The sequence below is a fragment of the Anas platyrhynchos genome, chromosome 4, assembly GCF_047663525.1.
Source record: "Anas platyrhynchos isolate ZD024472 breed Pekin duck chromosome 4, IASCAAS_PekinDuck_T2T, whole genome shotgun sequence".
Taxonomy (NCBI): Eukaryota; Metazoa; Chordata; class Aves; order Anseriformes; family Anatidae; genus Anas; species Anas platyrhynchos.
This window is the reverse complement of record NC_092590.1, coordinates 65,975,619-66,003,425: the sequence shown is the minus strand read 5'-3', so window position 1 is coordinate 66,003,425 and position 27,807 is coordinate 65,975,619. Positions and strand designations below refer to the sequence as shown.

The 27,807-nt window shown below is 57.0% G+C and overlaps 2 protein-coding genes across 2 annotated transcripts; both read right to left on the bottom strand.

The window, feature by feature from the left end:
* Positions 1-4,403: 4,403 nt before the first annotated feature.
* On the bottom strand, positions 4,404-14,163 carry LOC140002508 (maestro heat-like repeat-containing protein family member 7). The gene is made up of 19 exons (XM_072037775.1): positions 12,080-14,163; positions 11,402-11,472; positions 11,131-11,259; positions 10,910-10,989; positions 10,627-10,750; positions 10,256-10,345; positions 10,065-10,169; positions 9,666-9,843; positions 8,830-8,936; positions 8,321-8,470; positions 7,945-8,099; positions 7,445-7,583; positions 7,033-7,170; positions 6,678-6,854; positions 6,166-6,321; positions 5,795-5,896; positions 5,483-5,585; positions 5,211-5,270; positions 4,404-4,564 (listed from the first exon to the last, which is right to left on the bottom strand). The coding sequence occupies exons 1-19, from the start codon at positions 12,384-12,386 to the stop codon at positions 4,437-4,439; spliced, it is 2,499 nt and encodes an 832-aa protein (XP_071893876.1). The 5' UTR covers positions 12,387-14,163; the 3' UTR covers positions 4,404-4,436.
* A 2,848-nt stretch (positions 14,164-17,011) lies between these two features.
* Positions 17,012-26,778, bottom strand: LOC140002507 (maestro heat-like repeat-containing protein family member 7). The gene is made up of 19 exons (XM_072037774.1): positions 24,695-26,778; positions 24,017-24,087; positions 23,746-23,874; positions 23,525-23,604; positions 23,242-23,365; positions 22,871-22,960; positions 22,680-22,784; positions 22,281-22,458; positions 21,445-21,551; positions 20,936-21,085; positions 20,560-20,714; positions 20,060-20,198; positions 19,648-19,785; positions 19,293-19,469; positions 18,781-18,936; positions 18,410-18,511; positions 18,098-18,200; positions 17,826-17,885; positions 17,012-17,179 (listed from the first exon to the last, which is right to left on the bottom strand). The coding sequence occupies exons 1-19, from the start codon at positions 24,999-25,001 to the stop codon at positions 17,052-17,054; spliced, it is 2,499 nt and encodes an 832-aa protein (XP_071893875.1). The 5' UTR covers positions 25,002-26,778; the 3' UTR covers positions 17,012-17,051.
* Positions 26,779-27,807: the final 1,029 nt, after the last annotated feature.

Genomic DNA, 27,807 nt, shown 5'->3' with positions numbered 1-27,807 from the left:
AAGACTTCCATTTGAAACACCCTCCTGCAGGGCTGTGATCCGTGCACATTTGCCTTGCTACAAAATCAGCAGAATCCCATGTTTTAAAATTCTAAGAACACTTGTTGCCCTGAGCATTTGCTTTGGCTGGTTTCTTTTCCAGTTGTCTTCCAGAAAGTGTTGTAGCTTTCAGTTGGTGCGAATTGGGTCCCCAGCTGTGCTTTATTATGAAAAGCCATACAGTTGTAACAGAAAAATACTTGAGCATTCACAAGTCTTATTCTATCTCTGTCTCTCTCAGCTGCAAGTATCAGCAGTGCAATGCATGCTTGCTTATTGCTGCTTAGAAGTTAAATATTGTTACATAAATGCTCAATGTATGTTTGAGAATTACTTTGAAAAATAGTTTGGAACAGAAAAACTATTTTTTGTCCTCAAAACACAGTAAAATACAAGTATTCCCTGTGTATGGTATTACTTTCAATTAAGAAAGAGCTGCCAAATCAATGATGACACTTGATATCACAGTAGACATTCATAACATTGTATCTGGATTTCTAAACTTCATAGGTCTGAGGCAGTAAGTAGCTGATTTCATTAACATAGTGGTTGTATTGATCAGATAAGGGGCTTAGGAAAGGTCCTATCCCTGGAGGTCTTTAAAAGACGTTTAGATGTTGCAGTGGTTTTACGTGGCAAGGTTTTGGTAGCAGGGGGCCATAGGGGTGGTTTCTGTGAGAAGGATCTAGCAGCTGATCCATGTTTGGTAAGGGCCCCACTGCTGACCAGAGCCAAGCCAATAAGCGATGTTGTTTTGCGCCTCTGTGAGAGCATATTTAAGACAGGGAAAAAAACACTGTGCCACATACAGCAGCTGGGAGAGTGAGAGCAGTGAGGAACAGCCTTGCAGGTGCCAAGGTCAGTGAAGAAGGAGGGGGAGAGGTGCTCCAGGCACTGGACCAGAAGTCCCCTGTGGCCTGTGGTGAAGCAGGATGTCCCCATGCAGCCCATGGAGTACGACGGTGGAGCAGGGTTCCATGCTGCAGCCCGTGGAGGAGACCGCGGTGGAGCAGGTGGCCCTGCACTGACGGAGGCTGCCGCCTGTGGAAGACCCCTGCCGGAGCAGATTCCGGGCCAGACCTGTAGCCCGTGGAGAGGAGCCCATGCAGGAGCAGGTGACCTGGCAGGAGCTGCTGCCTGTGGGGGACCCAGGTTGAAGCAGTTGACCCAGGTTGAAAGCATCCTGAGGGATGGGCCCCATGGTACAGACCCATATCTGGAGCAGTTCTGGAAGAGCTGCTGCCTGTGGGAAGCCCACGCCGGATCGGTTCAGCAAGGACTGCATCCCGTGGGAGGGACCCCACAGCACAAGGGACGAGAGTGACCGAGAAGGAGCGGCAGAGAAGAAGCACTGTAGACTGACCATAACCCCCGTTCCTTCGTTCCCCTGTACTGCTCGGGGGGAGGAGGTGGAAGAGGGTAGATGGGGGAGAAGGTGCTTTTGGTTTCTCTCCTTTGTTTCTCACTTCTCTAGCTTGTTACTAATAAGCAATAAATCTTACTATCTCCCTATGCTGAGTTTTGTCCGTCACGATAATTACTGTGCGATCTCCTTGTCCTTATCTCAACCCTTGAGCCCTTTTCATCGTATTTTCTCCCTGTTCCTCTTTGAGGAGGGGGAGTGAGAGAGCGGTCGTGGTGAAGCTCAGCTGCCTACCCAAGTAAAACCACCACACTCTCTCAGAGAGGGGTAAGGATTTTTGCTCAGGAGTTGGCAGGGCTGATGGATAGGGCTTTAAACTAGAGTCGAAGGAGGAAGGGGATAAAACTAGGCACACCGCTGATGAGCTGAGGGATGGTGCGCTAGAATCAGAGGGACGGTGTGCTAGTGAGGTCCTGCGGTCAGCTCCACAAGGCGCTGCGTGTAGGGAGGCGCATTTGAAGTGCTTCTACACAAAAGCATGCAGTATGAGGAATCAAATGGATGAGCTAGAAGTCTTGGCCCTGTCCCACAGCTACGAAATCATCGGCATAAGCGAAACCTGGTGGGATGAGTCCTGTGGCTGGTGTGTGGTGGAATTTTCTCCCAAGAGAGGCAAACAGCACCTCTGTAGCCCTGCCATGTCACACGACCTTGCTTCCAGCGGCCACACACTTTCTTTTTCCACTTTAGCTCTAGAAGAAGATCCCTGCTCAGCCAAGCTGTCCTTCTGCCCCGCCTGCTTGACTTCCAACATTTTGGAATCGCCTGCTCCTATGCTCTTAGGAGGTCGTGCTTAAAAAGATGGACCCCGATACCTTCCAAAACAGCTTCTCAGGGGATCTTCCTAACTAGTTCCCTGAGCAGCCTGAACTCTGCCCTCCCCGTGTCCAAAGTTCACAGAATTGGAGGGGCTGGAAGGGACCTCAAGAGATCATCGGGTCCAACCTCCCTGCCAAAAGCAGGTGTACTGGCAGTCTTCCTCCTATCGCCAAAGATTTTTAAACTCAACTGCTTCATGATTGCTATGGCCAAGATGGCCGCCCATCACCACTTCACCCACCACACCCTCTATGTTCACAAGCAACAGGTCTAGGATGGCACCTTTCCTTGTTGTCTCCCTCAGTAGCTGTACCAAGGAATTGTCATCAAGGTGTGTGAGGAATCTCCTGGACCTGCTTGTAACAGCTGTGTGGTCTTCCCAGTTAATGTCTGGCAAGTTGAAGTCCCCCATCAGGACAAGGGCAGCTGAGCTAAGAGAGCTCTCTCTTAGTTCCTTAGCCAATAATTCATTGGTATCGCAAACACCCACTGCAACAGCCACGTGATTGGTTTCTCCCTTAATCCTTACCCAGAAGCTCTCGGCCACGTCCTTGTGCCAGCCCCTTGCCTCGCCTGCCCTGCCTATCCTTCCTGAAGAGCCCATAACCGTCCATCACAGCACACCAAGTCTCGCTTGTTCTGGGATGGAGCTGAAGCTTCCAGCTCCTCCTGCTTGTCCCTCATGCTGGGTGCATCAGTGCAGAAACATTCCAAATGTGCTCCAGTGTACCCAGCGTGGCATAGAGCAGGCCGAATGATCTTGCTAGCGCACAGTCCCTCCCATTTTGGTGTGCCATCCCCTAGCATATCACCAGTGGTTCTGTTGTTATCCCTTTCCTCTTTCAGATCTTGTTTAACGCTCTGTCGATCAGCCCTGCTAACTAACTGTGCAAAATCTTTCTCCTCCTCTGATAAAGGTGCTTCCAGTCAGGCACTAGCTGGCCTGCAGTTGTATGGGCCATCCCATGATGGAGAAAGCCGTAATTCTGTCCATGACACCACCATGGGAGCCACCTATTTATTACCTGCCTCTGCCTCTTTCTTTCCCTATTATTCCTTGCTACCAAGAGAGGAAAATGCTATGTGTGCCCCTGATCCTTTCACCCATTGCCCCAATGCCCTGAAGTCCCCTATGATTGCCCTTGGACTTCCCTTTGCCACTTTGAAGCTGCTGTCGAGATAGAACAGCAATGGATGATGCTCAGAGGGCCTTCCAGGGCGAGTGAGCTTTCTAGAAACATCTTTTACCCTGATCTCCTGGGAGGCAGCAGACTTCTCCATGGGTTTGGTCAGGTTGGCGTATGCGGCCCTCTGTTCTGCTCAGAAGGGAGTCGCTTATGACAGTAACCCTTCTCTTTTTCTTGATGGAGGTGGTCGTGGTACTGGGGAAGGCTGACTTGCCCTAGAAAACCCCTCCAACCTGGATGGACCTTCATGCACATCATCGTTTGTGTGTCCATTAGTTCCAGAGTCTGTTGGTTCAGGGCACCTGAAAGGAAGGTGAGGTAGGCAAGGAAGGGTTCGCCTGCTGCTCCGAGCAGATCTAAACTTCCATCCCTTCGTCACTGAGATGCACTCCTTCTGCCTGATGGCCAGAGGGTAGGGGATCCTCCATTTCCTCTGCTGTGTCTGCCTGACGCATCTGTCCCAGGGCTGGCAGAGTACAGTTCAACCTTCTCCGACTCCCTGGTGCTCCTCAGCCTGCCCACCTCCTCCCGAAGCTCTGCCAGGAGGCTGAGCAGTTCTTCTACCCGGGCGCACCTACCACAGGTGGACTCACAGGATGGGATGGCAGGAAGAATTTCTTCATGGAAAGGGTGGAACCGGCTGCCCAGGGCACTGCTGGAGTCCCCAGGCCTGGAGCTATTAAAGAAATGCGTGGACTTGGCGCTAAGGGCCGTGGTGGGCCTGGTAGTGTTAGCTGACGCTTGGACTTGAGCTGAAGGCACTTTTCCAAGCGCAAGGGTTCTGTGACTCTTTCACTGGTTGAGTAGGCACCATGCAGTCACCGGGCCCAGGGGAAAGACGTCCTTGGTGGCCTCCAAGTTAGCTCAGCGTCATGGCACCGAGTCACTTTGAAGGAGCTGCTGGAATAATGAGACAACAACCTAGTTCTATTAAAATATATATTGCTCTTTTGAGGACTGCTGCGGGGCTAGCAGCACCACGGCAGTGGAAATCTCCGTCTTGGCATTGCGTCATGCCTTGACGTCAGGATCAGGGTGGTTTGAACTGCCAGGGAACGGACCATGGGTTCCGGGTCTTTCTCTGAAGGCTGGAGGACTGCAAAAAAAAGAAGAGCAGAGATGAAAACCCCTCTCCTTCCAGAGATCCCCAGGCATCCCCTGCAGACCATGCCAGCCCCACTCGACTCTTCCCCAGGCCAGGAGGAGCAGGAGGGACAAAGGAATCCGTTGAAAGCTGCTGCTCAGCAATGTCCCAGATGCACCCACCTGCGCACCACAGGTCAAGTGGGGCACCTTCACAAGCTGGTTCCCTCACCACCTGCCTCCATCCCTTGGGAGGATTCACACACTCCAGGAATCTCCTGGACTCTTTCCTCTCGCTATTGTGCTTCCCCATGAGAGCAAGGGCTAGCAATCGTGACCCTGCTCCTAGCTGCTTGTAGGCTGTTTCATCTCCCTCTTCGTCCTGGTTGCGTGCTCTACAACAGGCTCCCACCTTCTGTCAGCCTTACTGCCCTTTCCCCTGACTCTTCCTCAGGGACACTCAACCCTTCCAGCGGCACTGCCCAGCTCCAGGCTGGGAGGCCATTCCCTGACACCACGGGCTACCCCGTCTCCTCTCCCTCGTTCCTATGGCTGCATTGCTCCTCCGCCCCGAAGCATTTCCCTGGAGCAGGGCAAGGCACGGGGGCCTCTGCCGCTGTCCCCCCAGCCCTAGCACACCCCCCACTGCCCTCACTCACCACTGAGGATTTCATTCAGCTTCTCCTCGCTCTGGTCCTTGCAGTAGCGAGCAGCAAGACCTAGACACAGAGATCCCATCAGAGCCCCGCTCCCCAGCACGCTCCCAGCAGCACAGCCCCTGGCCTGGCCAGCCAGGCTGTGCCCCCTCCTGCACCCTGGAGCAAGAGCCCAGTCGGGGGGCTCTGGGGGCAACAGGGCTGTGCCTCACTGCCAGGGCAGTGCCTGGGGCTGCCAAAGGCTGCCCCAAGAGGGACCCAGGGGCTGGGCTCACCAATGAATCTGACGGCCTCAAGTCGCAAAAGGGTCTGAGTGGCCTTCAGGTAGGGCTGGCTCTGCTGCAGGTATTCTTCTACTCTGCCTCTGTCCTGCTGCAGCTGGAGAGAGAGAGAACGCAAGGTCACGGGGCTTGCACACCCTCTCCAGGGTCTCCTCCAGCATCCTGGGGGCAGGGAGGGCAGAGGGGCCTGCAGAAGAGCCCCCTGGGGCTCTGTGCTGGAAGGAAGGGAGCGAGGATGCGGCTGCAGGCAGCGGGCTCTGGCTGGGCACATTTGCCCAGCTGGGGCAAACCAAGTTGGGTCCTTACCAAGCACTCCCCGATCCTCCACATCTGTTCTGTCTGGGCCAAGCGCTTGAGCTCTTTGCATCGCAGAAACTCTGCAGCCACGGCAAGAGCTTCCCCAGAGGCCTGCGGAGCAACAGAGGTTGGGAGGTAGCACCACAGCCTTGGGAAGGAGACCCTCTGTCCCCTCCTCTTGGCAGGGCTGTGAGCCTTTCCCAGCGTGTTATGGGAGGCTGTGGTGGGGGACAGCGTGCACTGGGTTCAGTGGCCAAGGCAAGGCCACGGGACAGCCACCACCGGAGGCAGCTCATGCTGCCGGCCGGAGATCCCCCAGAGCAACCCTGTGGTGTCGGCACAGCCTTGCCCACGTAACTGCTCAGCTCTGAGATCTGTACCTTTGCTACGCTCTCACTCTGGTCTCTCGTGTGAAAGTAGAGTGGGAGAAGGCTCCTGTGCACGGTGCTCTTCATTTTCTTCTTCCTTTGCCGCAGCACAGCCTCCACCACGGCTTGGAAGAGGCAGATGGAGTGCTCCTGCACCTGGCTGGACGCCTGGCAGGGAGGAGGACAGGAGGAATTTCAGCATTAGCATGGCCGATGTGAAGGGAGCTCACAGCACTGTGAGATGCTTCAGCGCTGGATCCTTCCCAGAGGAGCTGCTCAGGGGCAGCTGCAAGGCCTGGTGCCCGTGAAGGGCAATGCAATCGGTTGCCATCGCAGGCTGCCCGCCAGCCACCCCACTTTCGCCACCAGCCGCACCAGCCATGCCCAAGCAGAGCTCCCCAGCGCCTGGGCTGACGAGGAGACTGGGAAGGCCCTGCCTGAGTGCTGCCCACAGGGCCGGGCTGAAGGGCAGCCCTCATTACAGGGGGCCCAGCTGAGGGCTCGGGCTCCCGCAGCACACTTACGTGGTCAAAGAGTGGCAGGAGCTTCTCAGCCAGCTGCAGAGCCGGGCCACTGGCCTTCCTCCTCTCCACATGAGCCATCACGTTTTTCAGCACAAGCAGGGCCTTCATCACCACGTCTGTGTTGGTGTCCTGCAGGGCCTCCAGGATGTCTGGCAGCAGGACCTGAAGTTTTCTTGCCTGTAGGAAAGACACCATTTCCCTTCCGTGAGGCAGTGAGAGACCACCCTGGGCAAAGGGCTCTGGTTCCTGAGCACCAGCCTCCTGCCTTGCTTCCTGGCCGCGGGGAGGGACGGGAGGGCAGAAGAGCAAAGCCCCAGGCTGCCAACATGGCTTTGCTTGATGATGGCCCGCTCACCTTCTCAGGTCTCTCTGACACGGTGCAGAGCCCTTTCAGAACCACCAAGCGCATCTCTGGGCTTGGGTGCTTCAGGTAGCTCTGGAGGTGCACTGGGTTACCAAAGTCCTCCTCAGAAATGTGATTCTGGGCCAGCATCTGCAAGAAAGAGCAGTGAGAGCCTGGCAGGGCCTGCAGGGCTCCCTGCAGCCTCTTCTTCTCCCACCTTTGGGCAGGGATGGGGCAGCGCCAGCTGGCACAAAAGAGGCACCAGGCGCGGGGAGCTACGGGGGCTTGCCGGCCCCAGGGACCATGTGTCCGTACGTCCTGCGGGAGCTGGCAGTTTGGGGGTAGATGGGCACAGGGCTGTGCCTGTGTGCCTGAAGGGGCACACGTAGCCCTGCTGGGAGCAAGGTTTCATCTGGGAACTCACAGCCAAGCGACGGATGCAGGTGTTTTCGCTGACAGCGGTGCACCAGTTGTACAGCGGCAAGTCTTCCATCATGATGTTTAGAACCTTCTCCAAGGTCTGCGGCATGGCCAGGATCACCTCCCACATGCCCAGGTCAGTGCTGCAAGCCCAGAATACTCTGTCAGTGAGGCTGCCTCAGCCGCAGGGCCACAAACTGGGCCAGCCCCAGAGGACCCAGGCTGTCCTGCAGCCCCTGTGACTTGGGGAGCACTGAGGGCCCAGCCTGGGCAAGCAGGAGGGGGCTGAGCTGGTGTTCCCTGGGGGCAGGGGGACTCTGGGCTGCCTTGGACAGCTGGGCTGCTGCAGCCCTGGCTGGCCCAGTAGGGCTGGAACACATTGGTGGGAAGGAGGGCTGTGCTCCTTGGGGATGTCCTGCTCTTTGCCATTGGTGTGGCAAGCAGAGAGTCCCCGGGTGCATCTCCCGACGCGGAACAAGCCCTCAAGGATGTTAAGGCCAGGACCTGTCATGTGGCGGAGAGAACTGCAGCAGGTTCTTGACTTCTTCCCTGGGCATCACGTTGGTCAGCTGGAGAAGCAGGGAGTCCAGGCACTGCCGCGCCGATGCCGTGTGGATGCTGCCCAGGTTTTTCCTGATGCACTCCATGATCGTTGGCACCTTGGGGGACAAAGTGGGAATGGTGTTGCCAGCAGACTGCAACCATTTCCACAGCTGCCACTTAAACTTTGGCCCCTTCCATTGCTCTCTGCTGGCTTCAGGTTGCTTCTGGAGCCCAAGAGACCTCAATGTGCGAGGGAAGCAGGGAGGGAGGCAGGGAAGGAGAGAGGAACACCGCCTGGAAGAGCTCAAGGGCAGGGCCATGGCCACAGGCCACTTACATCTGTCAGCCAGTAGTCAGGGTCCTCCAAGGCTGCGTCCAGCACGCTGCAGGCCCCCTGCTTGTCATGGATGCTGGAGTCTTGTAAAGCTTCAAGGGCTGTGAGGATGATGTCCAGCCTCTCAGCAGGGAAGAGATGTCCTCCAAACCCCTGTGGGAAGAAGGAGGAGCGAAGACATGCCGCACTGAGTGTCCCAAGGGTGCTGCTTAGCTGAGCAGCAAGGGCAGCTCTGGAGAGTGGGCCCTCGGGGGAAGGGGTGAGGATGGGGCATATGGGGCCAGAGTGCTGGCCCTGCAGGTAACCAGGGCTTGCTGGTGGCCAGGAGGGCTGGAGCTGCTGCCAGGACACAGGGGAGCAGCCTTTGCATAGCCCCAGCCTGGGGACAAGAGGAACCCTCTCACCAGGGCGACTGAGGCCGTGCCAGCCCCACCAGTTCTGGACCCCTTTGCTCACACGAGATGCCTGCTGATGCTGCGGACAAGATCCCCAGCAAGGCCAGAGCTCATTACCTTGGCAATTTCACAGGGAGTTGATGTTATAGAAAATGGAAGTGTTGTATGCTCCAAATTCTTGTGTCTCTTTGCATAATTTTCCATGTCCTCTCTCAATCTGCATTCTAAACAGGGGGCAACACCAAAGAGTCAGTAGGGAAGAGCATCTTTGCCAACAAGCTTGCCAAATAATGAAAAGCACTTTCACTAGGAATGGTTGAGGAGGGAGGCTCAGACCCATGGTGAGGAGAGTGATGGGCAGGGATGTAAAGCGCAAGGTGAGGAGTGCTGGGAGCAAGAGGGACCTCAGGGATGATGCAGAAGGAGGAGAAGCAATGGCGTTGGGTGCCGTGGGGGTAGCAGCGTGTCACAGATCCCCTTCTGCTCGGGGTCAGGATGTGCAGGAAGCCTCCTGACACCACCTGCCTTTAAGACGGCAGGGAGCAAACAGTCAGGGAGCATTCTGGAGGGCGTCACCATCCCTGGTGATGCACGGCTGGCTCTGCTGTTCACTCCTCAGGGAAGATGTGGTTTGGGAAGTGCTCATCGATTGATGGCTTAGACTGGGGGAGACCACAAAACAGCGTGGTAGGTGATCTGGGGAGGGTTGGGAAGGACAGCAGCAGAGAACTGCTCCTGGACATCAGGTGTGCGTCTAGCTTCTGCAGAAAACGATAGCCAGAATGCTGCGGGAAGCTGCTGTGAGGAGCAGAGGAGGTCAGGGAACCTGGCAGAATTCCGTGGGCAGCCTCCACCAAGCAAAAGAATAATCCTTCACAATACTTGGGGAAAACAAGTAGACAAATCAGTAGATGTCTGTGTGCAGACGGACGCTGCCCACCACACCTTCTTACCTCTTCCTTCTCTGACGATTTTGTAGAAGTGAAAAAGAGCATCCAAAGCTGCGCGTCCAAAGGAATCATTGCTATTGCTGAAAATGAAGAGGTGGCCCAGCAGCTTGCCCAGGATGGGGATGTAGAGCTCTCTAGAATCATCGTGGCTGTGCTTGTATTTTTCATAGTCATCTGAGTTCTGGGGGAGGAAGGGAGGAGAGACAAAGGGCTTAGTGGAGGCAGAGCCAGCCCCTGAGAGAGCACGGCCTGGGGAGGGAAGAGCAGGGGCAAAGGAGGGACGAAGACCCTCGCTTCACAGTGCTGAGGCACTCACGTGCATCCAGGTTTGCCTCACAGGCACCCCTGAGTGGCAGGATGCTCTGGGATGCAGGAAAGGGTGGAGGGTTCCTTGTGCCTTACCTCAGTCACAAAATACCTGACGATGAAATCACCCAGCCTCTCAATCCTCCTCACAGCTCTCTCACGCACAGCTGGGTTTTTGGAGTGGGCAAAGTCCAGCAGCGCCTGTGAGGAGAGAAGTTGCTGGGTTGACAGTGGTCTGCAAATGTGACCTGAGAGGATTCTTTGGAAATTCTTTGCAAATGCCAAACCTCCAAAATATTCAGCAACTCTGTGCTGGAACTGGTCTTTGGACAGTTGAGTATGAAGGCCACCAGCATGAGGTCCATGGCACTCATAGTCTGCAGGGAGGACAGAAGAGCATCGAATTACTTCTGTGGCCCTCCTCACCCCCAGGAGCTGGCTCTGAGCCCCTCTGGAGTTCAGGAGTGGCTTTGGGGCTAAAAAGCCGCTGCGTGCAGACCTCCTACAGCACAAGATCAGGTCGGGGAAGGGGAAGGGGTGAGGTTGGGAAAGCAAATCTGGACCCCAGCCCATCACTGGTCTTTGGTTGTGTCAGCACGGGGAAGCAAGGCAGCAGCTCAGCAGGACTGGGGGTGCCGGTACCTCACCCAGCACATACCTTGGCGTAGAGCACTCCTTCTGTCTCTGGCATGTCCGACTCCGGAGGCAGAAAGAAGACGCTCTTGCAGCACACATGCAGGAGTCTCTCCTTTTTGCCACGCAGTGCTGTCGGTACGGTGTTGCTGAAGGAGAGAGAGAGAGGAGCCTGTTGGACGCAGTGCCTCGAGGCTTATGAAGGAGGACACGGACCTCCCTTGGCCGGGCATCCCTGGGAGGGACGGGCAGCCTCCCTGCCAGCTTCAGGGCCACCAGGACATTGCCACCAGGGGCTGGGCACGCACCTGAGGACGGTGACAGTCTCCATGGCCTTCTGCCGGAATTCTGTGCGCAAGCTGTCCACGGGCTCCTTTTCCAGTAGCGCCTGCAGAGCACAAGCAGGATGAGACCTTGGAGCTGCCGGCACCCAGCAGCAGCAGAGCCAGCGCTGCCCCAGCCCTCGCCTCCCAGGGGGCTGGTGCCGGGGGGCCTTGCCCCTTCCCCAACCCGCTGCGCATCCTCTCACCATGATGTTCTCCACCAGCTTATGTTTGCTGCAGAAGCCATGCAAGTTCATCGGCACACCCTTCTCTGTGACAGTTCTGCACAGATCGCAGATTTTGCTGAGGAACAGCATCTTCTGCTCCTCGTCGTCCTGGCAGCCACAAAGACACCAACAGAGCATTAGGGGGACACCCACGGCCAGCAGGACCAAAGCCTTGAGGGGTCTGGGGCTGTGTGGGACTCCTGGAGGGCAGCGCCGGGAGCACAGCTGTGATGCAAGCAGCTGCCATTACCTTTTCTTTGCCTCTGACATACGCCCTGATGAATTCCACGGCCTTGTCTCTGCGCAGTTTCCATGCCTTATCTGGAAAGGAGGAAAGGAAAGAGTGCTGCAGCGAGGGGCTGAATGCAGGGGTGAGAAGAGGAAGGGTCCCAGCCCCAGAAGGACGTGGGGAGGCCGCGGGGATGCCCAGAGGCTGCAGCAGCTCCGCTGGGAAGAGAGGCTGAGGGAGCTGGGCTTGTGGAGCCTGGAGAAGGCTGCGGGGGGACCTCGCTGCGGCCTCCCCGTGCCCAAAGGGGCCTCCAGGAAAGCTGGGGGGGGATCTTCATCATGGACTGCAGCGACAGGACAAGGGGTGACGGCTTTAACCTCAAAGAGGGCAGGTTTCTTTTGGACAGGCAGGGATTTCTATCCTTCACGCCCAGGGCAGTGAGGTCTTGGCGCAGGCTGCGGTGCCCCCTCCCTGGCACTGCCCACAGCCAGGCTGGGTGGGCTTCGGGCAGCCTGGGCTGGGGGGAAGCATCGTGATCGCCGAGGTCCCCCCCAGCTCAAAGCGTCCTGGGATTCTGTGGTGCTGCGGAGGAAGCTCGGCCCCGTCAGCCCAAGCGCCACTTTACCCAGGAAAGGAGTCCCAGAGTCAAGCTGAGGTCTCACTGTCCCCAACCCTCCCCACCCCATCCCTAAGACTCACTGGGATCCAGCAGCTGCGACTCATCGTTGCTGTCCTCTCCCTGGCTGCTGACTGCTGCCTGAGCAGTGGCCTCTGCCGGGCTGCTGTCCTCTGCCGGCAAAATGGCCTCGACTGGGGTTCTGTCCTCTGCCAGCAAGCTGTCCTCTGCTGGCCGGTTGCTGCCCCTAGAAGACCAGGTCTCCTGCCAGGCCAGCCTGGGCTGCCTGGGGGGCATGCCTCCCTCCTCATCCCATTCAGAAAGAGCCTCTGGATTGGGAGAGCTCGCAAGGAGAAACCGGCGGCTCCTCTGGGCGGGCGGTTGCGGCATTGTGGGACGTGGGCTATGCTCGGGGACTCCTCGAAGGCCCTGTGCTCCTGCCCTGTCCGTCACTGCCGTGCACCGACACTGAGGGTCTGAGCCACGGCTGCGCTCTTATAAGGCGGAGCCCTGGGGTGTCACCAAGTGACGTCACAATGGGTGCCACTGTGACACGCGCCTGGGCTGGATGGACCCCACCGGGCGCTGTAAGTTCGTGGGCGACACCAAGCTGGGCAGGAGCATTGACCTTCTTGAGGGCAGGCAGGAAGGCTCTGCAGAGGGATCTGGACAGGCTGGATCAACGGGCCGCATCCAGCTGCGTGGCATTCAAGGCCAAATGCTGGGTTCCACACTTGGAATCATAGAATATCCTGAGTTGGAAGGGGGCAGACCTGAAGGGATGAAAGACACGGTCTCCCGATGCCTCTTGAGCAGAAGGCGTTTATTGCCATTTTTCTCTGCTACATATACTTTCCCCGTAACCACATGTGCTGTCCACGCGCCCGAATCAGTCATACAATTCATTAGAGACCCTCAGCCACGCGCCTCAAGCCAGCCAGCAACTGACCACTGCGCAAAGCTCATCTTTAATGTTGTAGCCAAGTTGATTTATCTCCACCTTGTTCAAGTTTTTGTTACTAACGCTTATTAAAAAAAGGGGGCTTTAGGGCTTTGGGGCGACTACTTGAAGGATCAGGGGCACAGGTTGTGTTTGCCTCTGTCCTTCCGATAGGGAGGATGCACACAGAATTCCAATGCTGACAAGCAGACTCATCACATTAACACGTAGCTTCGGGACTGGTGCAACTGGTAGAACTTTGGGCTTGTTGATCATGGGAGGGTCTATGTGACACTGGCCTGCCACCACCAGATGAGATGCGCCTCCCTGTAGTGGGTTTATGTGGCAAGGTTTTGGTAGCACGGGGCCATAGGAGTGGCTTTTGTGAGAAGGATCTGGAAGCTGCCCCATGTTTGCTAAGGGCCCCTCTGCTGACCAGAGCTGAGCCAATAAGCGATGTTGTTTTGCGCCTCTGTGAGAGCATATTTAAGACAGGGAAAAAAACACTGTGCCACATACAGCAGCTGGGAGAGTGAGAGCAGTGAGGAACAGCCTTGCAGGTGCCAAGGTCAGTGAAGAAGGAGGGGGAGAGGTGCTCCAGGCACTGGACCAGAAGTCCCCTGTGGCCTGTGGTGAAGCAGGATGTCCCCATGCAGCCCATGGAGTACGACGGTGGAGCAGGGTTCCATGCTGCAGCCCGTGGAGGAGACCGCGGTGGAGCAGGTGGCCCTGCACTGACGGAGGCTGCCGCCTGTGGAAGACCCCTGCCGGAGCAGATTCCGGGCCAGACCTGTTGCCTGTGGAGAGGAGCCCATGCAGGAGCAGGTGACCTGGCAGGAGCTGCTGCCTGTGGGGGACCCAGGTTGAAGCAGTTGACCCAGGTTGAAAGCATCCTGAGGGATGGGCCCCATGGTACAGACCCATATCTGGAGCATTTCTGGAAGAGCTGCTGCCTGTGGGAAGCCCATGCCGGATCGGTTCAGCAAGGACTGCATCCCGTGGGAGGGACCCCACAGCACAAGGGACGAGAGTGACCGAGAAGGAGCGGCAGAGAAGAAGCACTGTAGACTGACCATAACCCCCGTTCCTTCGTTCCCCTGTACTGCTCGGGGGGAGGAGGTGGAAGAGGGTAGATGGGGGAGAAGGTGCTTTTGGTTTCTCTCCTTTGTTTCTCACTTCTCTAGCTTGTTACTAATAAGCAATAAATCTTACTATCTCCCTATGCTGAGTTTTGTCCGTCACGATAATTACTGTGCGATCTCCTTGTCCTTATCTCAACCCTTGAGCCCTTTTCATCGTATTTTCTCCCTGTTCCTCTTTGAGGAGGGGGAGTGAGAGAGCGGTCGTGGTGAAGCTCAGCTGCCTACCCAAGTAAAACCACCACACTCTCTCAGAGAGGGGTAAGGATTTTTGCTCAGGAGTTGGCAGGGCTGATGGATAGGGTTTTAAACTAGAGTCGAAGGAGGAAGGGGATAAAACTAGGCACACCGCTGATGAGCTGAGGGATGGTGCGCTAGAATCAGAGGGACGGTGTGCTAGTGAGGTCCTGCGGTCAGCTCCACAAGGCGCTGAGTGTAGGGAGGCGCATTTGAAGTGCTTCTACACAAAAGCATGCAGTATGAGGAATCAAATGGATGAGCTAGAAGTCTTGGCCCTGTCCCACAGCTACGAAATCATCGGCATAAGCGAAACCTGGTGGGATGAGTCCTGTGGCTGGTGTGTGGTGGAATTTTCTCCCAAGAGAGGCAAACAGCACCTCTGTAGCCCTGCCATGTCACACGACCTTGCTTCCAGCGGCCACACACTTTCTTTTTCCACTTTAGCTCTAGAAGAAGATCCCTGCTCAGCCAAGCTGTCCTTCTGCCCCGCCTGCTTGACTTCCAACATTTTGGAATCGCCTGCTCCTATGCTCTTAGGAGGTCGTGCTTAAAAAGATGGACCCCGATACCTTCCAAAACAGCTTCTCAGGGGATCTTCCTAACTAGTTCCCTGAGCAGCCTGAACTCTGCCCTCCCCGTGTCCAAAGTTCACAGAATTGGAGGGGCTGGAAGGGACCTCAAGAGATCATCGGGTCCAACCTCCCTGCCAAAAGCAGGTGTACTGGCAGTCTTCCTCCTATCGCCAAAGATTTTTAAACTCAACTGCTTCATGATTGCTATGGCCAAGATGGCCGCCCATCACCACTTCACCCACCACACCCTCTATGTTCACAAGCAACAGGTCTAGGATGGCACCTTTCCTTGTTGTCTCCCTCAGTAGCTGTACCAAGGAATTGTCATCAAGGTGTGTGAGGAATCTCCTGGACCTGCTTGTAACAGCTGTGTGGTCTTCCCAGTTAATGTCTGGCAAGTTGAAGTCCCCCATCAGGACAAGGGCAGCTGAGCTAAGAGAGCTCTCTCTTAGTTCCTTAGCCAATAATTCATTGGTATCGCAAACACCCACTGCAACAGCCACGTGATTGGTTTCTCCCTTAATCCTTACCCAGAAGCTCTCGGCCACGTCCTTGTGCCAGCCCCTTGCCTCGCCTGCCCTGCCTATCCTTCCTGAAGAGCCCATAACCGTCCATCACAGCACACCAAGTCTCGCTTGTTCTGGGATGGAGCTGAAGCTTCCAGCTCCTCCTGCTTGTCCCTCATGCTGGGTGCATCAGTGCAGAAACATTCCAAATGTGCTCCAGTGTACCCAGCGTGGCATAGAGCAGGCCGAATGATCTTGCTAGCGCACAGTCCCTCCCATTTTGGTGTGCCATCCCCTAGCATATCACCAGTGGGTCTGTTGTTATCCCTTTCCTCTTTCAGATCTTGTTTAACGCTCTGTCGATCAGCCCTGCTAACTAACTGTGCAAAATCTTTCTCCTCCTCTGATAAAGGTGCTTCCAGTCAGGCACTAGCTGGCCTGCAGTTGTATGGGCCATCCCATGATGGAGAAAGCCGTAATTCTGTCCATGACACCACCATGGGAGCCACCTATTTATTACCTGCCTCTGCCTCTTTCTTTCCCTATTATTCCTTGCTACCAAGAGAGGAAAATGCTATGTGTGCCCCTGATCCTTTCACCCATTGCCCCAATGCCCTGAAGTCCCCTATGATTGCCCTTGGACTTCCCTTTGCCACTTTGAAGCTGCTGTCGAGGTAGAACAGCAATGGATGATGCTCAGAGGGCCTTCCAGGGCGAGTGAGCTTTCTAGAAACATCTTTTACCCTGATCTCCTGGGAGGCAGCAGACTTCTCCATGGGTTTGGTCAGGTTGGCGTATGCGGCCCTCTGTTCTGCTCAGAAGGGAGTCGCTTATGACAGTAACCCTTCTCTTTTTCTTGATGGAGGTGGTCGTGATACTGGGGAAGGCTGACTTGCCCTAGAAAACCCCTCCAACCTGGATGGACCTTCATGCACATCATCGTTTGTGTGTCCATTAGTTCCAGAGTCTGTTGGTTCAGGGCACCTGAAAGGAAGGTGAGGTAGGCAAGGAAGGGTTCGCCTGCTGCTCCGAGCAGATCTAAACTTCCATCCCTTCGTCACTGAGATGCACTCCTTCTGCCTGATGGCCAGAGGGTAGGGGATCCTCCATTTCCTCTGCTGTGTCTGCCTGACGCATCTGTCCCAGGGCTGGCAGAGTACAGTTCAACCTTCTCCGACTCCCTGGTGCTCCTCAGCCTGCCCACCTCCTCCCGAAGCTCTGCCAGGAGGCTGAGCAGTTCTTCTACCCGGGCGCACCTACCACAGGTGGACTCACAGGATGGGATGGCAGGAAGAATTTCTTCATGGAAAGGGTGGAACCGGCTGCCCAGGGCACTGCTGGAGTCCCCAGGCCTGGAGCTATTAAAGAAATGCGTGGACTTGGCGCTAAGGGCCGTGGTTTTGTGGTGGGCCTGGTAGTGTTAGCTGACGCTTGGACTTGAGCTGAAGGCACTTTTCCAAGCGCAAGGGTTCTGTGACTCTTTCACTGGTTGAGTAGGCACCATGCAGTCACCGGGCCCAGGGGAAAGACGTCCTTGGTGGCCTCCAAGTTAGCTCAGCGTCATGGCACCGAGTCACTTTGAAGGAGCTGCTGGAATAATGAGACAACAACCTAGTTCTATTAAAATATATATTGCTCTTTTGAGGACTGCTGCGGGGCTAGCAGCACCACGGCAGTGGAAATCTCCGTCTTGGCATTGCGTCATGCCTTGACGTCAGGATCAGGGTGGTTTGAACTGCCAGGGAACGGACCATGGGTTCCGGGTCTTTCTCTGAAGGCTGGAGGACTGCAAAAAAAAGAAGAGCAGAGATGAAAACCCCTCTCCTTCCAGAGATCCCCAGGCATCCCCTGCAGACCATGCCAGCCCCACTCGACTCTTCCCCAGGCCAGGAGGAGCAGGAGGGACAAAGGAATCCGTTGAAAGCTGCTGCTCAGCAATGTCCCAGATGCACCCACCTGCGCACCACAGGTCAAGTGGGGCACCTTCACAAGCTGGTTCCCTCACCACCTGCCTCCATCCCTTGGGAGGATTCACACACTCCAGGAATCTCCTGGACTCTTTCCTCTCGCTATTGTGCTTCCCCATGAGAGCAAGGGCTAGCAATCGTGACCCTGCTCCTAGCTGCTTGTAGGCTGTTTCATCTCCCTCTTCGTCCTGGTTGCGTGCTCTACAACAGGCTCCCACCTTCTGTCAGCCTTACTGCCCTTTCCCCTGACTCTTCCTCAGGGACACTCAACCCTTCCAGCGGCACTGCCCAGCTCCAGGCTGGGAGGCCATTCCCTGACACCACGGGCTACCCCGTCTCCTCTCCCTCGTTCCTATGGCTGCATTGCTCCTCCGCCCCGAAGCATTTCCCTGGAGCAGGGCAAGGCACGGGGGCCTCTGCCGCTGTCCCCCCAGCCCTAGCACACCCCCCACTGCCCTCACTCACCACTGAGGATTTCATTCAGCTTCTCCTCGCTCTGGTCCTTGCAGTAGCGAGCAGCAAGACCTAGACACAGAGATCCCATCAGAGCCCCGCTCCCCAGCACGCTCCCAGCAGCACAGCCCCTGGCCTGGCCAGCCAGGCTGTGCCCCCTCCTGCACCCTGGAGCAAGAGCCCAGTCGGGGGGCTCTGGGGGCAACAGGGCTGTGCCTCACTGCCAGGGCAGTGCCTGGGGCTGCCAAAGGCTGCCCCAAGAGGGACCCAGGGGCTGGGCTCACCAATGAATCTGACGGCCTCAAGTCGCAAAAGGGTCTGAGTGGCCTTCAGGTAGGGCTGGCTCTGCTGCAGGTATTCTTCTACTCTGCCTCTGTCCTGCTGCAGCTGGAGAGAGAGAGAACGCAAGGTCACGGGGCTTGCACACCCTCTCCAGGGTCTCCTCCAGCATCCTGGGGGCAGGGAGGGCAGAGGGGCCTGCAGAAGAGCCCCCTGGGGCTCTGTGCTGGAAGGAAGGGAGCGAGGATGCGGCTGCAGGCAGCGGGCTCTGGCTGGGCACATTTGCCCAGCTGGGGCAAACCAAGTTGGGTCCTTACCAAGCACTCCCCGATCCTCCACATCTGTTCTGTCTGGGCCAAGCGCTTGAGCTCTTTGCATCGCAGAAACTCTGCAGCCACGGCAAGAGCTTCCCCAGAGGCCTGCGGAGCAACAGAGGTTGGGAGGTAGCACCACAGCCTTGGGAAGGAGACCCTCTGTCCCCTCCTCTTGGCAGGGCTGTGAGCCTTTCCCAGCGTGTTATGGGAGGCTGTGGTGGGGGACAGCGTGCACTGGGTTCAGTGGCCAAGGCAAGGCCACGGGACAGCCACCACCGGAGGCAGCTCATGCTGCCGGCCGGAGATCCCCCAGAGCAACCCTGTGGTGTCGGCACAGCCTTGCCCACGTAACTGCTCAGCTCTGAGATCTGTACCTTTGCTACGCTCTCACTCTGGTCTCTCGTGTGAAAGTAGAGTGGGAGAAGGCTCCTGTGCACGGTGCTCTTCATTTTCTTCTTCCTTTGCCGCAGCACAGCCTCCACCACGGCTTGGAAGAGGCAGATGGAGTGCTCCTGCACCTGGCTGGACGCCTGGCAGGGAGGAGGACAGGAGGAATTTCAGCATTAGCATGGCCGATGTGAAGGGAGCTCACAGCACTGTGAGATGCTTCAGCGCTGGATCCTTCCCAGAGGAGCTGCTCAGGGGCAGCTGCAAGGCCTGGTGCCCGTGAAGGGCAATGCAATCGGTTGCCATCGCAGGCTGCCCGCCAGCCACCCCACTTTCGCCACCAGCCGCACCAGCCATGCCCAAGCAGAGCTCCCCAGCGCCTGGGCTGACGAGGAGACTGGGAAGGCCCTGCCTGAGTGCTGCCCACAGGGCCGGGCTGAAGGGCAGCCCTCATTACAGGGGGCCCAGCTGAGGGCTCGGGCTCCCGCAGCACACTTACGTGGTCAAAGAGTGGCAGGAGCTTCTCAGCCAGCTGCAGAGCCGGGCCACTGGCCTTCCTCCTCTCCACATGAGCCATCACGTTTTTCAGCACAAGCAGGGCCTTCATCACCACGTCTGTGTTGGTGTCCTGCAGGGCCTCCAGGATGTCTGGCAGCAGGACCTGAAGTTTTCTTGCCTGTAGGAAAGACACCATTTCCCTTCCGTGAGGCAGTGAGAGACCACCCTGGGCAAAGGGCTCTGGTTCCTGAGCACCAGCCTCCTGCCTTGCTTCCTGGCCGCGGGGAGGGACGGGAGGGCAGAAGAGCAAAGCCCCAGGCTGCCAACATGGCTTTGCTTGATGATGGCCCGCTCACCTTCTCAGGTCTCTCTGACACGGTGCAGAGCCCTTTCAGAACCACCAAGCGCATCTCTGGGCTTGGGTGCTTCAGGTAGCTCTGGAGGTGCACTGGGTTACCAAAGTCCTCCTCAGAAATGTGATTCTGGGCCAGCATCTGCAAGAAAGAGCAGTGAGAGCCTGGCAGGGCCTGCAGGGCTCCCTGCAGCCTCTTCTTCTCCCACCTTTGGGCAGGGATGGGGCAGCGCCAGCTGGCACAAAAGAGGCACCAGGCGCGGGGAGCTACGGGGGCTTGCCGGCCCCAGGGACCATGTGTCCGTACGTCCTGCGGGAGCTGGCAGTTTGGGGGTAGATGGGCACAGGGCTGTGCCTGTGTGCCTGAAGGGGCACACGTAGCCCTGCTGGGAGCAAGGTTTCATCTGGGAACTCACAGCCAAGCGACGGATGCAGGTGTTTTCGCTGACAGCGGTGCACCAGTTGTACAGCGGCAAGTCTTCCATCATGATGTTTAGAACCTTCTCCAAGGTCTGCGGCATGGCCAGGATCACCTCCCACATGCCCAGGTCAGTGCTGCAAGCCCAGAATACTCTGTCAGTGAGGCTGCCTCAGCCGCAGGGCCACAAACTGGGCCAGCCCCAGAGGACCCAGGCTGTCCTGCAGCCCCTGTGACTTGGGGAGCACTGAGGGCCCAGCCTGGGCAAGCAGGAGGGGGCTGAGCTGGTGTTCCCTGGGGGCAGGGGGACTCTGGGCTGCCTTGGACAGCTGGGCTGCTGCAGCCCTGGCTGGCCCAGTAGGGCTGGAACACATTGGTGGGAAGGAGGGCTGTGCTCCTTGGGGATGTCCTGCTCTTTGCCATTGGTGTGGCAAGCAGAGAGTCCCCGGGTGCATCTCCCGACGCGGAACAAGCCCTCAAGGATGTTAAGGCCAGGACCTGTCATGTGGCGGAGAGAACTGCAGCAGGTTCTTGACTTCTTCCCTGGGCATCACGTTGGTCAGCTGGAGAAGCAGGGAGTCCAGGCACTGCCGCGCCGATGCCGTGTGGATGCTGCCCAGGTTTTTCCTGATGCACTCCATGATCGTTGGCACCTTGGGGGACAAAGTGGGAATGGTGTTGCCAGCAGACTGCAACCATTTCCACAGCTGCCACTTAAACTTTGGCCCCTTCCATTGCTCTCTGCTGGCTTCAGGTTGCTTCTGGAGCCCAAGAGACCTCAATGTGCGAGGGAAGCAGGGAGGGAGGCAGGGAAGGAGAGAGGAACACCGCCTGGAAGAGCTCAAGGGCAGGGCCATGGCCACAGGCCACTTACATCTGTCAGCCAGTAGTCAGGGTCCTCCAAGGCTGCGTCCAGCACGCTGCAGGCCCCCTGCTTGTCATGGATGCTGGAGTCTTGTAAAGCTTCAAGGGCTGTGAGGATGATGTCCAGCCTCTCAGCAGGGAAGAGATGTCCTCCAAACCCCTGTGGGAAGAAGGAGGAGCGAAGACATGCCGCACTGAGTGTCCCAAGGGTGCTGCTTAGCTGAGCAGCAAGGGCAGCTCTGGAGAGTGGGCCCTCGGGGGAAGGGGTGAGGATGGGGCATATGGGGCCAGAGTGCTGGCCCTGCAGGTAACCAGGGCTTGCTGGTGGCCAGGAGGGCTGGAGCTGCTGCCAGGACACAGGGGAGCAGCCTTTGCATAGCCCCAGCCTGGGGACAAGAGGAACCCTCTCACCAGGGCGACTGAGGCCGTGCCAGCCCCACCAGTTCTGGACCCCTTTGCTCACACGAGATGCCTGCTGATGCTGCGGACAAGATCCCCAGCAAGGCCAGAGCTCATTACCTTGGCAATTTCACAGGGAGTTGATGTTATAGAAAATGGAAGTGTTGTATGCTCCAAATTCTTGTGTCTCTTTGCATAATTTTCCATGTCCTCTCTCAATCTGCATTCTAAACAGGGGGCAACACCAAAGAGTCAGTAGGGAAGAGCATCTTTGCCAACAAGCTTGCCAAATAATGAAAAGCACTTTCACTAGGAATGGTTGAGGAGGGAGGCTCAGACCCATGGTGAGGAGAGTGATGGGCAGGGATGTAAAGCGCAAGGTGAGGAGTGCTGGGAGCAAGAGGGACCTCAGGGATGATGCAGAAGGAGGAGAAGCAATGGCGTTGGGTGCCGTGGGGGTAGCAGCGTGTCACAGATCCCCTTCTGCTCGGGGTCAGGATGTGCAGGAAGCCTCCTGACACCACCTGCCTTTAAGACGGCAGGGAGCAAACAGTCAGGGAGCATTCTGGAGGGCGTCACCATCCCTGGTGATGCACGGCTGGCTCTGCTGTTCACTCCTCAGGGAAGATGTGGTTTGGGAAGTGCTCATCGATTGATGGCTTAGACTGGGGGAGACCACAAAACAGCGTGGTAGGTGATCTGGGGAGGGTTGGGAAGGACAGCAGCAGAGAACTGCTCCTGGACATCAGGTGTGCGTCTAGCTTCTGCAGAAAACGATAGCCAGAATGCTGCGGGAAGCTGCTGTGAGGAGCAGAGGAGGTCAGGGAACCTGGCAGAATTCCGTGGGCAGCCTCCACCAAGCAAAAGAATAATCCTTCACAATACTTGGGGAAAACAAGTAGACAAATCAGTAGATGTCTGTGTGCAGACGGACGCTGCCCACCACACCTTCTTACCTCTTCCTTCTCTGACGATTTTGTAGAAGTGAAAAAGAGCATCCAAAGCTGCGCGTCCAAAGGAATCATTGCTATTGCTGAAAATGAAGAGGTGGCCCAGCAGCTTGCCCAGGATGGGGATGTAGAGCTCTCTAGAATCATCGTGGCTGTGCTTGTATTTTTCATAGTCATCTGAGTTCTGGGGGAGGAAGGGAGGAGAGACAAAGGGCTTAGTGGAGGCAGAGCCAGCCCCTGAGAGAGCACGGCCTGGGGAGGGAAGAGCAGGGGCAAAGGAGGGACGAAGACCCTCGCTTCACAGTGCTGAGGCACTCACGTGCATCCAGGTTTGCCTCACAGGCACCCCTGAGTGGCAGGATGCTCTGGGATGCAGGAAAGGGTGGAGGGTTCCTTGTGCCTTACCTCAGTCACAAAATACCTGACGATGAAATCACCCAGCCTCTCAATCCTCCTCACAGCTCTCTCACGCACAGCTGGGTTTTTGGAGTGGGCAAAGTCCAGCAGCGCCTGTGAGGAGAGAAGTTGCTGGGTTGACAGTGGTCTGCAAATGTGACCTGAGAGGATTCTTTGGAAATTCTTTGCAAATGCCAAACCTCCAAAATATTCAGCAACTCTGTGCTGGAACTGGTCTTTGGACAGTTGAGTATGAAGGCCACCAGCATGAGGTCCATGGCACTCATAGTCTGCAGGGAGGACAGAAGAGCATCGAATTACTTCTGTGGCCCTCCTCACCCCCAGGAGCTGGCTCTGAGCCCCTCTGGAGTTCAGGAGTGGCTTTGGGGCTAAAAAGCCGCTGCGTGCAGACCTCCTACAGCACAAGATCAGGTCGGGGAAGGGGAAGGGGTGAGGTTGGGAAAGCAAATCTGGACCCCAGCCCATCACTGGTCTTTGGTTGTGTCAGCACGGGGAAGCAAGGCAGCAGCTCAGCAGGACTGGGGGTGCCGGTACCTCACCCAGCACATACCTTGGCGTAGAGCACTCCTTCTGTCTCTGGCATGTCCGACTCCGGAGGCAGAAAGAAGACGCTCTTGCAGCACACATGCAGGAGTCTCTCCTTTTTGCCACGCAGTGCTGTCGGTACGGTGTTGCTGAAGGAGAGAGAGAGAGGAGCCTGTTGGACGCAGTGCCTCGAGGCTTATGAAGGAGGACACGGACCTCCCTTGGCCGGGCATCCCTGGGAGGGACGGGCAGCCTCCCTGCCAGCTTCAGGGCCACCAGGACATTGCCACCAGGGGCTGGGCACGCACCTGAGGACGGTGACAGTCTCCATGGCCTTCTGCCGGAATTCTGTGCGCAAGCTGTCCACGGGCTCCTTTTCCAGTAGCGCCTGCAGAGCACAAGCAGGATGAGACCTTGGAGCTGCCGGCACCCAGCAGCAGCAGAGCCAGCGCTGCCCCAGCCCTCGCCTCCCAGGGGGCTGGTGCCGGGGGGCCTTGCCCCTTCCCCAACCCGCTGCGCATCCTCTCACCATGATGTTCTCCACCAGCTTATGTTTGCTGCAGAAGCCATGCAAGTTCATCGGCACACCCTTCTCTGTGACAGTTCTGCACAGATCGCAGATTTTGCTGAGGAACAGCATCTTCTGCTCCTCGTCGTCCTGGCAGCCACAAAGACACCAACAGAGCATTAGGGGGACACCCACGGCCAGCAGGACCAAAGCCTTGAGGGGTCTGGGGCTGTGTGGGACTCCTGGAGGGCAGCGCCGGGAGCACAGCTGTGATGCAAGCAGCTGCCATTACCTTTTCTTTGCCTCTGACATACGCCCTGATGAATTCCACGGCCTTGTCTCTGCGCAGTTTCCATGCCTTATCTGGAAAGGAGGAAAGGAAAGAGTGCTGCAGCGAGGGGCTGAATGCAGGGGTGAGAAGAGGAAGGGTCCCAGCCCCAGAAGGACGTGGGGAGGCCGCGGGGATGCCCAGAGGCTGCAGCAGCTCCGCTGGGAAGAGAGGCTGAGGGAGCTGGGCTTGTGGAGCCTGGAGAAGGCTGCGGGGGGACCTCGCTGCGGCCTCCCCGTGCCCAAAGGGGCCTCCAGGAAAGCTGGGGGGGGATCTTCATCATGGACTGCAGCGACAGGACAAGGGGTGACGGCTTTAACCTCAAAGAGGGCAGGTTTCTTTTGGACAGGCAGGGATTTCTATCCTTCACGCCCAGGGCAGTGAGGTCTTGGCGCAGGCTGCGGTGCCCCCTCCCTGGCACTGCCCACAGCCAGGCTGGGTGGGCTTCGGGCAGCCTGGGCTGGGGGGAAGCATCGTGATCGCCGAGGTCCCCCCCAGCTCAAAGCGTCCTGGGATTCTGTGGTGCTGCGGAGGAAGCTCGGCCCCGTCAGCCCAAGCGCCACTTTACCCAGGAAAGGAGTCCCAGAGTCAAGCTGAGGTCTCACTGTCCCCAACCCTCCCCACCCCATCCCTAAGACTCACTGGGATCCAGCAGCTGCGACTCATCGTTGCTGTCCTCTCCCTGGCTGCTGACTGCTGCCTGAGCAGTGGCCTCTGCCGGGCTGCTGTCCTCTGCCGGCAAAATGGCCTCGACTGGGGTTCTGTCCTCTGCCAGCAAGCTGTCCTCTGCTGGCCGGTTGCTGCCCCTAGAAGACCAGGTCTCCTGCCAGGCCAGCCTGGGCTGCCTGGGGGGCATGCCTCCCTCCTCATCCCATTCAGAAAGAGCCTCTGGATTGGGAGAGCTCGCAAGGAGAAACCGGCGGCTCCTCTGGGCGGGCGGTTGCGGCATTGTGGGACGTGGGCTATGCTCGGGGACTCCTCGAAGGCCCTGTGCTCCTGCCCTGTCCGTCACTGCCGTGCACCGACACTGAGGGTCTGAGCCACGGCTGCGCTCTTATAAGGCGGAGCCCTGGGGTGTCACCAAGTGACGTCACAATGGGTGCCACTGTGACACGCGCCTGGGCTGGATGGACCCCACCGGGCGCTGTAAGTTCGTGGGCGACACCAAGCTGGGCAGGAGCATTGACCTTCTTGAGGGCAGGCAGGAAGGCTCTGCAGAGGGATCTGGACAGGCTGGATCAACGGGCCGCATCCAGCTGCGTGGCATTCAAGGCCAAATGCTGGGTTCCACACTTGGAATCATAGAATATCCTGAGTTGGAAGGGGGCAGACCTGAAGGGATGAAAGACACGGTCTCCCGATGCCTCTTGAGCAGAAGGCGTTTATTGCCATTTTTCTCTGCTACATATACTTTCCCCGTAACCACATGTGCTGTCCACGCGCCCGAATCAGTCATACAATTCATTAGAGACCCTCAGCCACGCGCCTCAAGCCAGCCAGCAACTGACCACTGCGCAAAGCTCATCTTTAATGTTGTAGCCAAGTTGATTTATCTCCACCTTGTTCAAGTTTTTGTTACTAACGCTTATTAAAAAAAGGGGGCTTTAGGGCTTTGGGGCGACTACTTGAAGGATCAGGGGCACAGGTTGTGTTTGCCTCTGTCCTTCCGATAGGGAGGATGCACACAGAATTCCAATGCTGACAAGCAGACTCATCACATTAACACGTAGCTTCGGGACTGGTGCAACTGGTAGAACTTTGGGCTTGTTGATCATGGGAGGGTCTATGTGACACTGGCCTGCCACCACCAGATGAGATGCGCCTCCCTGTAGTGGGTTTATGTGGCAAGGTTTTGGTAGCACGGGGCCATAGGAGTGGCTTTTGTGAGAAGGATCTGGAAGCTGCCCCATGTTTGCTAAGGGCCCCTCTGCTGACCAGAGCTGAGCCAATAAGCGATGTTGTTTTGCGCCTCTGTGAGAGCATATTTAAGACAGGGAAAAAAACACTGTGCCACATACAGCAGCTGGGAGAGTGAGAGCAGTGAGGAACAGCCTTGCAGGTGCCAAGGTCAGTGAAGAAGGAGGGGGAGAGGTGCTCCAGGCACTGGACCAGAAGTCCCCTGTGGCCTGTGGTGAAGCAGGATGTCCCCATGCAGCCCATGGAGTACGACGGTGGAGCAGGGTTCCATGCTGCAGCCCGTGGAGGAGACCGCGGTGGAGCAGGTGGCCCTGCACTGACGGAGGCTGCCGCCTGTGGAAGACCCCTGCCGGAGCAGATTCCGGGCCAGACCTGTTGCCTGTGGAGAGGAGCCCATGCAGGAGCAGGTGACCTGGCAGGAGCTGCTGCCTGTGGGGGACCCAGGTTGAAGCAGTTGACCCAGGTTGAAAGCATCCTGAGGGATGGGCCCCATGGTACAGACCCATATCTGGAGCATTTCTGGAAGAGCTGCTGCCTGTGGGAAGCCCATGCCGGATCGGTTCAGCAAGGACTGCATCCCGTGGGAGGGACCCCACAGCACAAGGGACGAGAGTGACCGAGAAGGAGCGGCAGAGAAGAAGCACTGTAGACTGACCATAACCCCCGTTCCTTCGTTCCCCTGTACTGCTCGGGGGGAGGAGGTGGAAGAGGGTAGATGGGGGAGAAGGTGCTTTTGGTTTCTCTCCTTTGTTTCTCACTTCTCTAGCTTGTTACTAATAAGCAATAAATCTTACTATCTCCCTATGCTGAGTTTTGTCCGTCACGATAATTACTGTGCGATCTCCTTGTCCTTATCTCAACCCTTGAGCCCTTTTCATCGTATTTTCTCCCTGTTCCTCTTTGAGGAGGGGGAGTGAGAGAGCGGTCGTGGTGAAGCTCAGCTGCCTACCCAAGTAAAACCACCACACTCTCTCAGAGAGGGGTAAGGATTTTTGCTCAGGAGTTGGCAGGGCTGATGGATAGGGTTTTAAACTAGAGTCGAAGGAGGAAGGGGATAAAACTAGGCACACCGCTGATGAGCTGAGGGATGGTGCGCTAGAATCAGAGGGACGGTGTGCTAGTGAGGTCCTGCGGTCAGCTCCACAAGGCGCTGAGTGTAGGGAGGCGCATTTGAAGTGCTTCTACACAAAAGCATGCAGTATGAGGAATCAAATGGATGAGCTAGAAGTCTTGGCCCTGTCCCACAGCTACGAAATCATCGGCATAAGCGAAACCTGGTGGGATGAGTCCTGTGGCTGGTGTGTGGTGGAATTTTCTCCCAAGAGAGGCAAACAGCACCTCTGTAGCCCTGCCATGTCACACGACCTTGCTTCCAGCGGCCACACACTTTCTTTTTCCACTTTAGCTCTAGAAGAAGATCCCTGCTCAGCCAAGCTGTCCTTCTGCCCCGCCTGCTTGACTTCCAACATTTTGGAATCGCCTGCTCCTATGCTCTTAGGAGGTCGTGCTTAAAAAGATGGACCCCGATACCTTCCAAAACAGCTTCTCAGGGGATCTTCCTAACTAGTTCCCTGAGCAGCCTGAACTCTGCCCTCCCCGTGTCCAAAGTTCACAGAATTGGAGGGGCTGGAAGGGACCTCAAGAGATCATCGGGTCCAACCTCCCTGCCAAAAGCAGGTGTACTGGCAGTCTTCCTCCTATCGCCAAAGATTTTTAAACTCAACTGCTTCATGATTGCTATGGCCAAGATGGCCGCCCATCACCACTTCACCCACCACACCCTCTATGTTCACAAGCAACAGGTCTAGGATGGCACCTTTCCTTGTTGTCTCCCTCAG